The following is a 16,126-nucleotide window of genomic DNA, read 5'->3' on the forward strand; positions in this document are numbered from 1 at the left end:
AAAACTCAGTCCTTGAAAAATGTTGTTTTTCTTGGAGATAAGAGTAAAAATGGTTTTTACAGCTTTTTGAGAACATATTAGTATTGAAAAAGGGTTTATTCTTTATGGACACTTCCTAATTTCTAAGGCATTCCAGTTCACTTTTGCAAATGGATTTCCTACTTGCTTCTTCACCCAGCATGTCACAACATTTATAGACTACTGCTTTACTACTAGCAGAGCTGCCAGCTTGAGAACATAGGTCATTTACTCATGGTCTATTTGTTTCTTTCCAGATAAAATATAAGGAAGGTTATGAGAAGACAAAGGGTAAGCTGATTGGAGTGAAAGCTGTGAAGGAAGATTCACAGATGGCTCATTCCCTTCAAATGTCAAAGCTGCAGAGTAATCTGGAGTACAAGAAGGCATTTGAGGACACAAAGAGTCAGTTCCACGTCTCCATGGATATGGTCAACCTTGTCCATGCCAAAAAGGCTCAGAATTTGGCCACAGATAGAGGATACAAGACAGCCCTCCATCACTACACTGCTCTACCTACTGACATGAAAGTGGCGTGGGCCAAGTGGGCCTACGGATTGCAAAGTGATGTAAGTCCAGAGCTTTACAGTTTTTCTCAACCCTTTCAGATGCTTAGGGCTGAATTTCTTCAGATGTTTATGCTTTTAAGGCCATAACATATTTATGCATTAACATTTTAAACTATTAAACAATTAATATTAAAACCATTAATATTAACTACTAATTTGCCCAAGAGATGTATTTAAGGTGTGCATATTTAAGGTTTTATGGCCACATACTCCGCTATAACCATTATATGCACAGTCTGACACTATATATGGTTACCGAAAGTCAGACTTGCCACTCTTGAGTTTTTAAGTCAGAACTTCTAAAGGAAACTAAGATACCTATATCTGCAAGTCTTGTTGAGATGTAGGTGCTGAATCACATTTAGCTGCTTTGGGAATCCCAGATGTAGTGCTTGTGTAAGCTTTTGGAATTTAGTGGCCTGTTGATATAAGAGATTTGTGAGGAAAGGCAGAAGTATACCTGTGTCCTTCCTCCTTAAAGATGCGTGGGAAAAAAAACAAATGAAATGCTTTCCCTCCAGTGTAACACAAGAATAGGAGTTGGGAAGCGCTAAGTGTCATTTTCATATAGTTGTAAATCCTTAATATCCTTTTAAAAAATGCACACCAGATGCTGAAGTTTTTGCACAGTCAGAGTAAGAATTACCAATGACAGTAAGATATAGACCACTTTTAAAAATTGCTTTGCAAAGCATGTTGTGCAAGTGCTGGTGAGTCCCGATACCGCCATCTCATTCTATATTTTTTTGTACTTTCTTGCAACTGCACAGAAGTGAATAAACAAAAGCAGGCACTAATTTGACTTGATTGTTGGGGCTGAGTTGTCTGAATCTTTTAAAGGCACTTGATGTGTTGGTGTATGAGCACCAACAATAGGACTTCTTTTTTTTTTTCCCTTTGTCAGAACCAATACAGAGCAGATTTGAACTGGATGAAAGGAGCTGGATGGATAGCCACTGGGTCATTAAATGTGGAGCAGGCTAAGAAGGCAGGAGAACTCATTAGTGAGGTGAGATTTCATGACAGCATGTAACAGAATTTGCTGCATAATGCGTGCAAAATGTCTGTATAAAATTAAAATAATTTCCACTCAAAGGGGAAAGAAAAAGGCATACCACATGAAAGCCCTCAAAACCAGGGATAGGACTGGTAATTAGAGGGAAACCAGATACCAAACACACACCAGTAGGAGTCCATATAGCCTTTGCAAAAACAAAGTAGGTGACAAATGATATTATGAATAATAATGGCAATCAAACAGTGCTCAATTGCTACCCACTAGCCTACCTTTTTAATGAAGCAAAACAGAAAAGATGATGAAAAGATGCAGTCATTGCACCAATCTTTTGTAGGAGATACAAATTCTTTCTTACTCCTTTTTTCATATGTATTCACATTAGATACTGAAATTCATGTAGATATCTCTGTAGCTGTCTGTCTTTCTCAGTGTTTTTTATCCTTATTTCTTTCTATAACCACTTGTTTGAAAAGGTGAGCTCCAGAATCCTTTACTCCAGTTCCTTTAGGCCTTCAAAGGACGTGTTGGTGGAAATGGTTAAAAGGTTTACAATGTTCTGTTTCAGTGATTTCCGAGTGAGTCCTATTGGCCAAACCTGCTTCAGTAGGAGATTGAATCTTGTGATGTTTTAAGATAAGCACTGGTGATGCAGGAATCATCTGTCCATTCACTTAATGAAAAAAATGTAACCACTGGTACAGTGTCTCAGCAAAGACATAGTTACCCTTTCACATTTGCCTAATCTCTGACTTTATTTTTTCCCCTTACAATCGTCTGTAGTGAAAACTGACTTTTTGGACACACAACTAGGTTCTCAGCTGGTGTAAAACAAGGTAACTTCATAAAAGCCAGTGCAGCAGTGCCAGCTAGGATAGTAACAGTGAATCTGTGCCCAAACGTCAAATAATGCAAATACTTCCAGGGCATACCTTTGTCCTAGATGACTGCCACTTTTGTAGAGCAGTTCATGCTAAGGAGTGAATTGACTTGTTAAAGCATGATCCCGTTTAAATAGTAGTTCTGACTTGGGTTAGGGTTGTTCCTGATGCAGCAGTAGTGAAGATTTCGCCATATTGAAATTTGACATGCGAGGCTGTTCATATCAACCTTTTGATGAGTACTAAATAACTGTGGATGTCTATGAGTCTCCTCCGTTACATACACACTGTGAATACTCCTTGTAATACTGCTAAAAAGCAATTTCCATAATATTTCTCAGAACTAAACGTAGAGCTATTCTGGTCAACTAACGTTTGTCTCCACAACTGAACAGGAGCAAGAGTAAGCTACCTATGTCTCCAGTTAAACTCTGTTATAGTTACTCATAGCTAAGGGATTTGGCTCTGAAACCGAAACATTGCTCATAGGCTTGTAATCCCTTGAAAGAGTTAACATGTTTTACATCAGGATTTTGAATTCCCAAAGAATCAGGGAATTACCTCAAACATATTTTTGTGGATCACAGCTCAGTTTAAAGGGGGCTTACATGCCTTTAGATTTGAATGCTGAACTATAGACCATTTCCAAAAGAGCCATGAACACGCTTACTGATTTGAGAGTTCATCTCAGGCATCAGGAAAGTTTAGTACACTCTATTTGGAGAAGAGATAAGAGTAATGATGGATATATAACAACCAATGCAGAAAGGGAAGCTTTTAGTGACTGAGCCATATGGATAAAATGTCCTTTTGCCATCAAGCAGCCTTCGTCTTATTTATGTGTATATATAGCAAGATCTGTCAGAAGTTACTATGGGCCCTTTCAAACAAGGAGAATTAATATCAGTACCTCTAAAATATACCATAATAATTAGGGACTGTGTTAATGACTGCACAGTTTTGCTATAGATAAGTGTTAGGAGGAAACCTAAACCTTCAAACAATAAGTTTGCCATTGTTATCATACATTGCCATTGTTATCATACTACAATTGTGCACCATTTCTTGCTAAAAGAAACTCTAAATAAAAAATGTAATCAGTCATACTGTATTTGAAGCCATCTGAAAAAGATTTTCAAATCATGAATCCTGGACTATTTTAGTAGACGTGATCTGATTTTGAAATGTTTTCTTTATGTTTGGGGAGAAATAGTTTAATATTAATCGACAAAAGATTATTGTTAAATTGAAACAAATATTAATCTGAAAGTACCTAGGACATAAAGACGAGGAAAGAGGAATAATAATTATGTTCACAAATTCACTCTAATCTCCGGCAACCTATGATTTTTCTCTTTCAAATAGCATGAAAGAGCAGCACAAAATTCACAGCTTTGATCTTTTTCTGCTCAACAGAAGAAGTACCGTCAGCATCCATATGCTTTGAAGTTTACCAGTATTAAAGACACTCCTGAGATGATCCAGGCTAGAATTAGTTATAACCAGGCTGTGGATGTAAGTTATAATGTATATACATTATGATTATAAGAGTGGTATCCTCTTTGAACGACCTGATTGAAGCACTGGCTTTCTCTCTCTTTCTTTCTCTGAGATTATCCTTGGGAACCATGAAACTTCTGTGTTCTGGTGTGGTGCATCCCACAAAGAGCATGTTTCTAACTTGGAATGGAAAGCCATGAGACTGCACTAAAGTGAATGGGAGTGTCATGTACAAATGTCCAATTTTTTTTTCAGAAGTAAAAGTTAGGAGTAAGACCAGCCTTTGGCTCTTAGAGACTTTAGGCCTTTTGAGATTCACTGAGGAGGAAGACATTTGGGGATCTTCCCCTTTTCAGAGAGATCTTTCAAATTTCAATTTCTGCATATTCTTTGGAAACGACATGTGAGGCAGCATTGCAGGAAAGAAAAAACTAATAATTTCAAGCTGTCACCCTGCTGAGAGAGAAATCCAGGAGGGGAATCTAAAAGGAAAGAACTGAAGGTGTTTGGTGTTTAAACATGTTTATTTTTAATAGAAGAGTGATTTAGAACTGTTGTAGACTTAACTGGGATAATGCAGAAGTGAATAATACGCAAAAGTCACTCAAAAAAGACAAGTTTCAAACATGAGAGAGTGTTTTATTATGAAAATAGATATTTTTAAAATGAAAAAGAAGATGAAAGACTTTGTGTAAAACACATGCTGTTGTAACACATATAGTGTCTATGCCTTTGGTTTAATTAATAAGATTCAAAAGACGTGCATCTCAGGCAGGATAAATATAAGTCATTTTGTTCCACTGAGCCACAGTGAAAATCAGTCTTCTACTCTACACCTTCACATGCTGGAGTTCTTACTGGCTTTGCTCTCATGGAGCTACTATATAAGAGGGTCTGTCTGCAACAGAAAGTGACAGCAGAGTTTAACATTGAGGTTCATCTAACCTCCGCCTAATCTCAGACTCTCAGATAGAATCACATTTTTAGGAAAGACAAGGTGAGTGGTCAAGACATGGGTCATACCTGAGGCAAAAAAAATAAAAAGAAACTGGAGGTTATCTGTACTGGTCTGAAAACTACAGTGTCAATGTAGGAGGAAACTAAGATAAGAAAGAAAAATAATTTGAAAGAGATGAACTTTGAATAGTCATTGTGAATGAAATTCCACTTAACTGGATAGAATTCCTCCTATCTGTCTGCAGACATCTGAAAGATAGCTAGTCCTGAGTGAGCCTGCTACGCTTCCTCCAAAGAGTGATGTGAGTGGCCCATCACACCTATTTCAGGACCCAAGGCTTTTATATCTTGCCATTGACAGACCATTGAGCACTTCCCTGTAGCTAGCTCTGGAAATAACATTGGAGTAGTTGCGCAGAGACCTGCTAAAAATTAACAGTTTTAGAAAGATACATGTTTGGGGAACCTGAGGTCCCCAGATTTCTATAGCGTGACAGAAGTGTCTGTGGGCCAATCATGGCTGCATATTTGTAATAAAAACTGTTAATTCTTCCTCTCCCTACTCCCATGTGTTGGAAATCTTATCAAATTAATATTCAGATATCTGAATTTTCATATTCATGGATTTATACCCTTAGAACTTCAAGGAGTTCCTCTCTAGTGTACTCTAGCTGATAGGTATACCATGCCCCAAAACTTTTTGAATACTTTTTAACTGATACAATTGCCTTTATTAATTAATTCTGCTGTCATTTTTCTGTACTGCTTGCTTTTCATTAACTTATTTGTTAATGTTTATCTGAACTAGTGACTGAATGTGTAGTGAGTACTTGCTACTAAATTTTTCTCTATTTGCAGAGGCTATACAAAGAGCATGGAGAGAGTGTAAAGCATCAGTATACACCAACGGCAGATCTCCCTGAAATCCTTCAGGCCAAATTAAACGCTATGAATATCAGTGAGGTACAAATCAGACCTTTTAAAATATTGAAGGAAAGTAAAAAAAAATTCAGTAGTGCTTTGCAATTTGTCCTGCACAGGAAATCACACAAAACTTTTTTTCCTCTCCCTAGTGTGCAATCGTTCTATGGTCTAAATATTTCTGAAGTAAAATAAGATATTAAACTTCTTACCAAACTTCATATCAAACCCCTATTAATTTAGAAAGATTAAGAATAAACAAACAGGTACATTTTTATAATGGACATCTGTGATTTGATTATTCCTGTTGTCTGTTGACAGTTTCATTTACGTTAGCGCTTTGTGTTAGAACAGAATGTAGCTAACATGCATACATTGCGAGGATAACAGTAATGCTGCAATGTCAACCACCTGAACAGCTACTCTGCTTCACTTCTGTTCCATATTTTCTACCAGATTCGCTATAAGGAATCCTGGGGAAAGATGAAAGATGGTGGCTATCAACTGAAACTAGATGCCATTCCCTTCCAGGCAGCAAAGGCTTCGGGTGAAATCATAAGTGATGTAAGTGAACTTATGGCTGATATTGTCCAGTAGGATACCCCAGTCACTCCAGAATCTTTCTGCTTTGCTGAGTGACTCTTGATGGAAACAGCTTGTCCAGCCAACTCTACAGCTGGGAGACATTCGGCCTCAGTCTAGTTCATTGTTGTGATTTTTGCAAGTATAGGTGCAATGAAGTGCTATTGGTAACTAAGCAAGCGAAAGTTTGCTAAAGCAAACACCTATGAGCAGAGCTGACCAGCTCACATGCTGGCAGGTCACAGGGATTGTTCCCGAGCTGCCAGGCACTATCTGCTAGGCAAGGTTTGCAGTGGAGAGCTTGCTCATGAAGCTCTACCATTCAGCATTTGTCTTGGGTGTTGCAGGTTGTAAAGGGGTATAAATTAATTTCAGGGATAGGATACTTGTTGTTCTGAGTTTTCTAGAAAGCCACTGGAGAGAGGTTCCTCAGTGGAACCTGCAGCACCTGCACTAGGTTCTTGTGTTCCACCACCTGTGTAATAGCAGGTAACTAACCTGTGCTTTTTGTAAATGTTAATTTGTGTATTTCTTGTGTGGGATAAAATATTAAAATGTTTACACGAATGAGGTATTCTTAACATCCTCTTAAGTTTTATTGATATTTATTGGCGTATTAAGTCTAGCCAGAATATATTGTCCATAGCTCTCCTGTAATGTGAGAACCCTTTTATTTGCATTTTAACAATTTTAACAGATACTTGTGCTTCATCACTTGTATTCACTTTTCTGTTCTTATTTCCTTTTCAGCACAAGTATAAGGAGGCATTTGAGAAAATGAAAGGGCAGATGGTTGGCTCACGTGGCCTGGATGGTGATATTCATATTGCTCATTCAGTTCGTGCAGCATTGGTACAGAGTGATGTAAGTACAAGAAAGAAGATGTGGGTATTTTGGAATTCTTTTCCTGACAGAACGTAGTTCCTCATGGAAGATGTACTTAGCTATGGGCTAACTTCTTTCTTGTCATACTATTTCAAACCTGAGGCTTTCTTTTGCACTTTCTAGATATTTTGTGAAAGAATGATAACATCATGATTATATCGTTATTTACGATAACGTTAATTTGACAGTAAAAGCAGGTGCATGCATTCTTGCACACCCCTAGCTCCAAGCCACTGTTTCCTGGCATAGAGCATTTTAATCTGCAGAATTGTCGGTCAGAGGTGGCTTAGGTTGACAATTACTACTATTCTTTGCACACAAGTAAATTAAATTCGGTAGCGATACAGAATTATTCAGTGATTAGTTTCAATTTACTGTTTTCTTGAAAGGCTATAGAATGAATGAAATTACGGAATTTCAGGTTGGTTTTTACGGTCATACCATGGTTCCCACTTGGTCGTGGGAGATGCTAAGAAGCACGTTTCATTCATTGTCTATAAGCATTGTGACTGTTCAGTACCTTTTAAACACTGTGGCTTAATCCAGAAAGCAGTGAAACATTTGTCTCACTTTAACTACATAAGTAATCTCCAAAGAACTATTTATCTCCTTACCAAAATTACACATAACAAGGCTGATCATGGATATAGATGGGAATGCGTTCATGGATTTCCATAGGTGCTGGGCTTGTCCTGGGATACTTTCGTGTGTGATGATATGCTTAGATTCATACAGATAACAATAAATGTCGGAAGAATTTGGCCATCTGCCAAGTTACTTTAACTTATTTTGAGCATTAACAATTCTGGATGTTCATTATCTGGATGAGCTGTCTTGAACATCTGAAGTATGCGTAAACTTACGTGGAAATTTTGTGTGAAAAAAATTCTTTGAAGATCCCTAGGGTTTTCTTTTCCTGGCCAGAGCTAACAGGTGGGGGAACCCTCTGCACCAAAAAATAACATTTGAAACTGTAAAATGAAGCTGGCTAAATCAGTTAAGACCAACAAATATTTAGAATGAGGATTTGTGGTGATTCTTACTTAAATATGGCTGTTTGGGTTTTATCTTCAGGCAGTAGCTTCAACTTTTTGTTGTGCTTTCTAGAAATGCAGTGAATTAAGAATTCATTTATCAATTTTATAGTTTTACAGATTAGATGAATCCAGTTTTAACAAAAAATGAAAATTATAAAAAAAATCTCAATCTGTTTAAATATAATGTAGATGGCTACTATTTTGACCTGGAATAGGCTGCAGCATATTCTAATTATGTATATTGGTCATTCACAGTACAGTTAGACATGTTAGGGAACTTACTTTTAAAAAGAATAATTTATGGTGGAAAATGGAGAAATACGGAGAATGTCTCTTTTGATCAAAACCTGAATTTTGTTTACCCTGCTGTGATATATGTGTGATCTGTTTTTAATTTGAAAGGTGAAATATAAGGAAGGTTTTGAGCATACGAAGACTCACTTCCATCTGCCACTGGATATGATAAACTTGGTACATGCCAGGAAAGCCCAGTCTTTGGTCAGTGAGCAAGAGTACAGACAGCTGCTACACCAATACACTTCATTGACTGATGATGTGAGATTGCGGTGTGCCAAGAATGCACATAAACTACAAAGTGAGGTAACTTCAAAACATTCCAGTGATATTTCCCTACTGGGTCTGATGCAAGATAGTTCTGTTCCAGACCATGACAGCTGATGGTATGTGTTTGAACAGCAGTTGAGGGATGAACAATGGTTGTTCCCCCTTGATTACATTCAGGAATGAGACATTTATCTTACTAGGCAGTTGTACAATGTGTGTGATCACACCATTCCAAGATGTAAAGTACAATAGTCTTTGATGATTGGGCAGAGAAGTATTTGCAAGTGGGGATGATTGTACTGTTAGAGAAATACTCTTTTTAAGGTCTTGTTAACCATGCAAAGTTTACCCTCTGATCTTTGAGCTGATTTGCATCTGGGTGTAATTCATGTGTACTTCCACAAGCGAGATGTCTGTTGTTTAAAGATATATCTGATTTGTACAAGACCAATGGCCCAAGATATAACCACTGAAATTCTAATAAGGATGAATTTAGCCCAGTATGTAATCTTGAGTAGAATTAACTGGATGATGCCTTACGAATTCAAGGGTAGGCTGTGTCTGGAGGCGCAGCACTGAGCAAAGGGCATTTAACAGATTATATTGCCTCAGGAGTCCTCAGGAGGTACTATATTGTAAAAACAAATCTGGCCCAAAATGCCACTGCATATCAGTTTTACACTTTTAACAAACAGTCTGAAAGATGGCAGACTGTATTCAAACAAGTGTTAACATCAGTTGCCAGTTGTGCTGCCCTAACTTGAGTGAAAGCACACATAATCAGAGATTCTGAGGCAGATTTCCCTCCATGCCTGTCTTCTGAGTTGGGAGTAAAATGTTTATTGGCAGCAACACTTTTTAGTGTAGCATTTACCTCTGTTACCACCTGTCTCTAATAGCTGGCAACAGGTGAGAAAGAGGCCTAGCTTTTGTCCTTTATCTACTCACAAAGGATATTTCCTGTGCACAACACTGTGATGTCTTTGAGTCCAGCGATTAACACGGGACAGGCATATGCATGAGAGAGATGCTCTCCTACATATGGTTGAATAGAATGAAAATATAATTCATTTATATTACAAGCAGCCTGCTGAACCAAAACTCCTCATTAAGTACAGCTAGTTCTTCCCTTAATAAGCAGTAGCAGTTTCCACACGTGCAGCAAATAAGCATAACTGTGTTTACTCATTGTTTGGCCTTCATAATTTTTTTGAAGCAGAGAATAAAATGATTCTTGTCCTTATCATCACTCTTTTCATCATCAAATGCAACAGTATTTGTCTTAATGTATCCAGCTCTAAACTATTGGTAGCATTTGAAAAACTAATATTTGCAATGACTCACTGCTGTATTTGATGGTCTAGAAAACATTTTTTAACAAAATCGATACTATGGCACGGCAATATTTTTCCCTAATATTCCCTGCTTACATTTAAAAGCAAAAATTTTTTGTCTGAATTTCGGTTTATTAAAAGTTCCCGGCTTTTACTGAAGAATATAACTAGTCCCATTTTATATATCTCTATACATAATATATAGATATGACTTATATATTACATATGAGTAAAAGTTATATATCTAGGGAAAGTTTCTTTTCAAAGGTACAAATGGAATTTGGGATCCCAAGTATCATTCACGTTAATAGGATTTAGTACTCTTCAGAATCTTACATTTGTCTACGCCTGTTCATGACGAATGTGCGCACACACAAACACGCATGCACACACAAACAAAAGAACGTAGGGTAAAGTATATTAACTCTTTGTAGCAGATGCTAATTCTAATGGATTTATTTGAATAACCTTATTGGGTATTTTTGGATGAATAAATAGAGGGCATCTCAAATGCAAACTTGTAATTACTTCTGCTTGCTTTCCCTTAGAGTTTATACCGGTCTGACATGAACTTTATGCGAGGAGTTGGATGTATTACTCCAGGGGCCCTAGAGATTGAAGAAAAGAAGAAAGCTTCTAACCTCATTAGCGAGGTAACAAAAGAGGGTTTTGATTTCTCCACTGCAAACAAGAGTTTGCCAGATGTCTTTCTATTAAACTGGGCTGGCAAAGTGACTTGCTGGATAACTCTAAGCTCCCTCCCCTTCCATTTGATCACTCCATTCATGTCCTAGCTGCAGATGGGTGAAACTGATGGAGTTCAAGATTTTCCTTTACTAACTGTTTTTACAAATCTTTTATCCCATGTTTCAGACCCAGATGGTTGTTATTTTATGTAATTTATTTTAGATCTTAAAATGTGCCTTTTCGACTAAAAATAAGTGCATGCGCTCTATTAGGCATCTTGTGTTATTTCTCCAAAATTAAACGGACTTGCCAGAGTGCCCAGTGCCAGAGTGCCCATTATACTAATCTCAACTCTCCTTCTGCTTTGCAATCTTAGTCTGTTTTTCACTTGCTGCCTTTGCATCCTGTTCCCCTTTTGTTTCCCTATTACCCTTTGTAATCAGATTGTTCTTCCCTCTGTTGTGTTCTCTCCTTATACTCTCTGCTAGTTTCAAATCGTGGATCTACTGCATGTGAAAATTGCATTCCAGTGAATAGATCCCTGCTTGCAGTGAGCTCGCAGTTATTTTATTCACAGTTCTGACTTAGCACCACTGACCAAGTGGAATCACGTCCTTCCCACAAAAAAGTTCAGCAGGCTTGTGCAGCATCTTCTGTCTGGATTGCACTGCCTTTCCTCTAATTTCATTACCCAGTTTTAGTGACATGAAGAGGTGAAGTAACCTCATTGCTGTATTCAGCAAATCTGCACGTTTTTCTTTAAGTACAGAGAATTCCTTATTTGCTCTTAATTTCCACTAATGAGACAAGCATGCACCAGAGAAGCAAAAGGTAAATTAGTCTAATGATTAATAGATAGGTATCCTTTGCAAAGTAGTGTTTTAAGCACAGGAAGCAATGCTAGAGTGCTAATGTTAGAAAAAAGTCCCTTATCTGACAACACAATTTAGTGATTCTGTTCGTTTTTCTTTCTGCGTGAACTCAGAGTAAATATCGTCAGCAGCCACATTCCTTCAAGTACACATCGGTGACAGACTCTCCTGGCCTCCTTCATGCAAAATTCAGCAATATGATTGCTAATGAGGTAGGCTCTTCTAATGTGAATTGGAAAATATGCTTTTCAAAATGCAGCGAGCCGGGGTTGGCAGAGAGGGAGACAGCCTTGTTCTGAAAAACAGAATGTATCAAAAAGAAAGAAAACATCACTGATTTCTGCTTTTACAGAGTTAGAACACAAACAGTTTATTCCTGGACAAACATTTAGTGCCATTTTTCAGTTCAATCTCTTTATGCCAAATAGTGCACATACAGAATCCTGTTATTAAGCTTTTTTTTCTATGTGAAACAAAGCCTCAGAACATCATTCTGGTGGATGTTCTTGAGGGGATGCACTTGAATAGTGTGGCCTCTTTAGAGGCCTCCTGAAAAAGAATCCCTTTTCTAATTTTTGAAAACAAGACAAAACCTATCAGCAAATTATCAAAAGCCTCTACAATAATATGAGGAAGAATGAAAGTTAGAAAATAGGGCCAGTCTACTGGAAGTATCTACCCTTTTATTTGATACATATTCATAATGCTCTTAATGTTCTTAGGCCTTTTGGCCTGCTGGGAACATACCAATGTAAGGCGAAGAGTATAGTGGGTTGACATCTTGATATGTATGAAACAATTAATTTAGAAGCTTTGTAATACCAGGAAAAAAACCCCACACAATTGCAGTTGTGTTGATATATTCTTAGCTGTTTTTGTGCTGGCTGATAATGATTGTCATAATCATAAACAACTTAAGTACTTTTGTTATATTTTTGAAACATTAGAGAAAATGAATTGCAATTGTCTTTTTTGATCTATTCTAGCGTCTGTATAAAGCAGCAGGAGAGGACAGTCAGCATTGCTATACACCAACACTGGGTCTGCCTGAGTTTACACGGGCAAGAATAAATGCAGCCAACCTCAGTGATGTAAGAGTTTGTTATATTTCTTATATTTCCTTGGACTGGAGGATGAATTGCACAGTGGCAAGGAATGATGGATAAGTCGAGGAATTTTTAGATCTATTGTATTTATGCTTTCCCTGATTTGATTACAATGATATCTATCTCCATTAACATGTATGCAGTTGTGAGTAAATTAAATCTACGTAAGGAATGAGACATATGTTTTGTCTGAGTCTGTATCATTTCATAAAGATAATTTTAAAAAAAATCCTTTGAATGTGAAGAGTGAGAGTCTAATAACTCAGACTAACAAATGAAAGAGGCTGACTTTGTTTGTTCCTTCGAGCATTTAAAAGTGAAATGGCAATCTACTTGTGCCTTTCCTACTTTAGGTGAAATACAGGGAATCTTGGCATAATCTACGTGCTCAAGGCTACAAGCTGACAACGGAAGCACTGCCTTTCCAGACTGCCAAGGCCTCCAGAGAAATTGCTAGTGATGTGAGTTGAATGATTCAACCTTCCATCTTGCCTAATTTCTGTTAACTTCATGTAAAACAATGTCTAAAGCAGATTGTACTGAATTAAAGCAACTCCATAACCATGTGAGACAAGTGTGAGACAGAATGTATTACTTATGAATGAGATTCTTTGTGTGAATTTGAAAAAAAAATCACTGCTAATCGGGAACCAAGCTTGGTTAAACATCTTCCAGTGGGAAATAGCTAGTGAATTAAAGTATTTATAGACAGCCAAATCAAAGAGATTCTCCAAGCTCTCCAGGCTTTCAGCTGCTCGTATTGTAAAGCGCCCACTAATTCTGTCCACCAGCTTTGAGCTGGCTTTTGGAATTGCTTAGTGCCCCTGAGTTGAAATGAAGTCACAAGAAGCTGAGTGTTCTTTGAATCTCTGAAAATCAAGAGCTGCCCGTCTGGTTAGGATGTGAAAATTAGTGGATGCTCCTGTCCCCTTAATTTCTGAAGGAAGGAACACAAATTTTCTTGCCCTTAAAAATATTTTCTCTCTTGGATTATTATTTGCAGAACGCTCAGACATGGTGGTATCTGTTTTTTCAGAAAGTGTAATTTCATCTTTTCCCTGCAAGAAGTTTCAGAAATAAATTATAAGAAACACCTACAGTTAAACTAAAATTAAGTTAAAAAAACCTCTTAACTTTGTGTAGCCTTTAGTTATATATTTTTTCTCTAATGTGATAAAATATGAATATATTTAATATATATTTGTTTTATGAAGCAACTATATCTAGTTGTAATTTACAATGTATACTTAACTATATTTTGCACAGTGCTTTTGTTTATAGCTTCAGATCTGCTCGGAAGGGTACAAGTCCATAATAGAATTACATCCACTTACAACAGATCTGAATTTGGCCCTTCATCTTTGAAGCACTTTATAAACATTAGCTAGTGTAATTTAATCCTCACAACTCTCTTGTGTGGTAGATAAGTGTTATTATCCCATTTCAACTACATTATGAACTCTTCAGGGCCCGGGCTTTCTCTTTAAAGTTCCAAACACCCTGTTGATGCTGTATAAATAATCATTATCATCATCATCACCATTTCACAGAGAGGATAAATGCAAGATCATAGGGAGAGTCATAGTTCCAGCTAAGATGAGAATGAGGAGTTGCTGGTGCTTATTCTTGTGCTCAGACCACCATCTTAGGCTTCTCAACATAGTTATTGATCCAGGAGAGCTGAATTTACTCTTTCAAATAGCTAGGTGGCATTTGCAAATCTGAAGGCTACGGAGTGCATGGTGTTTCTCTTGTATAGATTTTTTTGTCTTTCTCTTGTTTGGTTCTTTTATGTTCTTATTCCTCCTAATGGAAATATAATTCTATAGGAGATAAAATAAAAATGCATGATCTGAGGTTAAACGTGATCTGTGCTTTGGGCATATTCAGAGCATGTGCTGAGCTGTGCTCAACTTAAATGTTGCAACTACAGTGGTATCTAAATTTGAGAGCAATGAGAGATTCAAACGATTACTTTCTAGTGCTGTATAGCCTGGCTGTTTTTTGCAGGCACCATAGGCGTTTCAAAGACTTATCCTAAGTTAATTAGCTAGAGTAACCAGTCTAACTTTGACCTTTTGTCTCTGTTACCTTTTTTGGTTTTTAGTACCAATATAAATACAACTTCGTGATGGAGAGAGGAAAGCACGTTGGTGCCAGAAGTGTTTTGGATGATACCAGGTTGCTGCATTGCTTGCATGCTGCTAAATTACAGAGTGAACAGGAGTATAAGAAAGGATCCCAAGGAGCGTGGTCTCAATGCCATCTGCCCATGGACATGGTGAATCTTGTTCATGCTAGGAAAGCCCAGGCCTTAGTGAGTGATCAGGATTACAGAAAGAGAATCCATGAGTTTACAGCAGTCCCAGAAGACATGAAGATGAAATGGGCCAAAAGAGCCCATATGCTGCAGAGTGAGGTAAAGACTGACTTTCTGTTAACTGCAAATTGAGTTTAGCAGTAATAAAACCTTGTATGACTGGCATAAATGGTATATTGACATGGGGCGATGTTTTCAGAAAGAGACCTTGTAAATTTAAGTATGCATAGCAGCAGGATGTCTGATTGCTGCACACATGTGGAACCTATGTGAGTCAGAGAGAGGTTCTCATGTTATGAGTCTGATGGGAAAATATGAGCCTGTGGTCCATATTTACTTGTTCTAGAGCTGGAGAATATACAAAATCATCTCTCAGTTGGTTAGATCACAGGTTAAATGTTCAGAGGCTAGTTTGAGATGTCATGTTACAAGGTCATTTTACAAACAGAGCTGGTAATATCAAACAACCAGTTCCCCAGAAGTATTAACAAAAATTACTCATGCAAATGTAGATTCAGACAAACTTTGATCACCAAAATGATGGAATCAACATGGGCAACATCCGTGTTAGCTTTGTATGTTTCCATGTTCACGTGTACATTTGTTCAGGGGGACAAGCCGTTGTCCATATCTACTTCCAAACAGATGCAGATATTGAGTGCATGTGTAAAGTTGCCTGTACGCAGGTAGTTGTATTTTGACAGTTTAGGGTCTAGTGTCATCTTTCGTTAGACGCTCTGTAGCAGGAAGCTCTGTTTGGCTGTTTTTTGTTGTATAAGAAAAGAAACTGAATGATTCAGCAAGGAAGTGAAAAAGGTTGCTCAAAAAGTTGTACTGATTTTTTTTTTTATATGTCTTCAGGGAACTGATTGTTTACT

General features: G+C 37.4%; 2 protein-coding genes across 3 annotated transcripts in view; one reads left to right on the top strand and one right to left on the bottom strand.

Annotated features, from left to right (window-relative positions):
• The window catches only part of NRAP (nebulin related anchoring protein), a 55,546-nt gene that overhangs the window by 30,577 nt on the left and 8,843 nt on the right, over positions 1-16,126 (top strand). Inside the window, exons 24-35 of the mRNA XM_009668651.2 lie at positions 276-587; positions 1,492-1,596; positions 3,900-3,998; positions 5,799-5,903; positions 6,318-6,425; positions 7,194-7,307; positions 8,768-8,965; positions 10,812-10,916; positions 11,936-12,034; positions 12,809-12,913; positions 13,282-13,389; positions 15,036-15,347. Of these exons, the coding sequence (XP_009666946.1) occupies positions 276-587; positions 1,492-1,596; positions 3,900-3,998; positions 5,799-5,903; positions 6,318-6,425; positions 7,194-7,307; positions 8,768-8,965; positions 10,812-10,916; positions 11,936-12,034; positions 12,809-12,913; positions 13,282-13,389; positions 15,036-15,347 (1,770 nt within the window). The remainder of the gene's footprint in view (positions 1-275; positions 588-1,491; positions 1,597-3,899; positions 3,999-5,798; positions 5,904-6,317; positions 6,426-7,193; positions 7,308-8,767; positions 8,966-10,811; positions 10,917-11,935; positions 12,035-12,808; positions 12,914-13,281; positions 13,390-15,035; positions 15,348-16,126) is intronic.
• Positions 11,986-16,126, bottom strand: part of HABP2 (hyaluronan binding protein 2) — a 36,806-nt gene continuing 32,665 nt past the window's right edge. For both annotated transcript variants that reach the window (XM_068951686.1, XM_009668647.2), the window contains one exon: positions 11,986-12,117. The gene's annotated coding sequence lies outside the window, so the exon portion shown is untranslated. The remainder of the gene's footprint in view (positions 12,118-16,126) is intronic.

This window comes from Struthio camelus, chromosome 7 (assembly GCF_040807025.1).
Source record: "Struthio camelus isolate bStrCam1 chromosome 7, bStrCam1.hap1, whole genome shotgun sequence".
In the NCBI taxonomy this organism is placed as follows: Eukaryota; Metazoa; Chordata; class Aves; order Struthioniformes; family Struthionidae; genus Struthio; species Struthio camelus.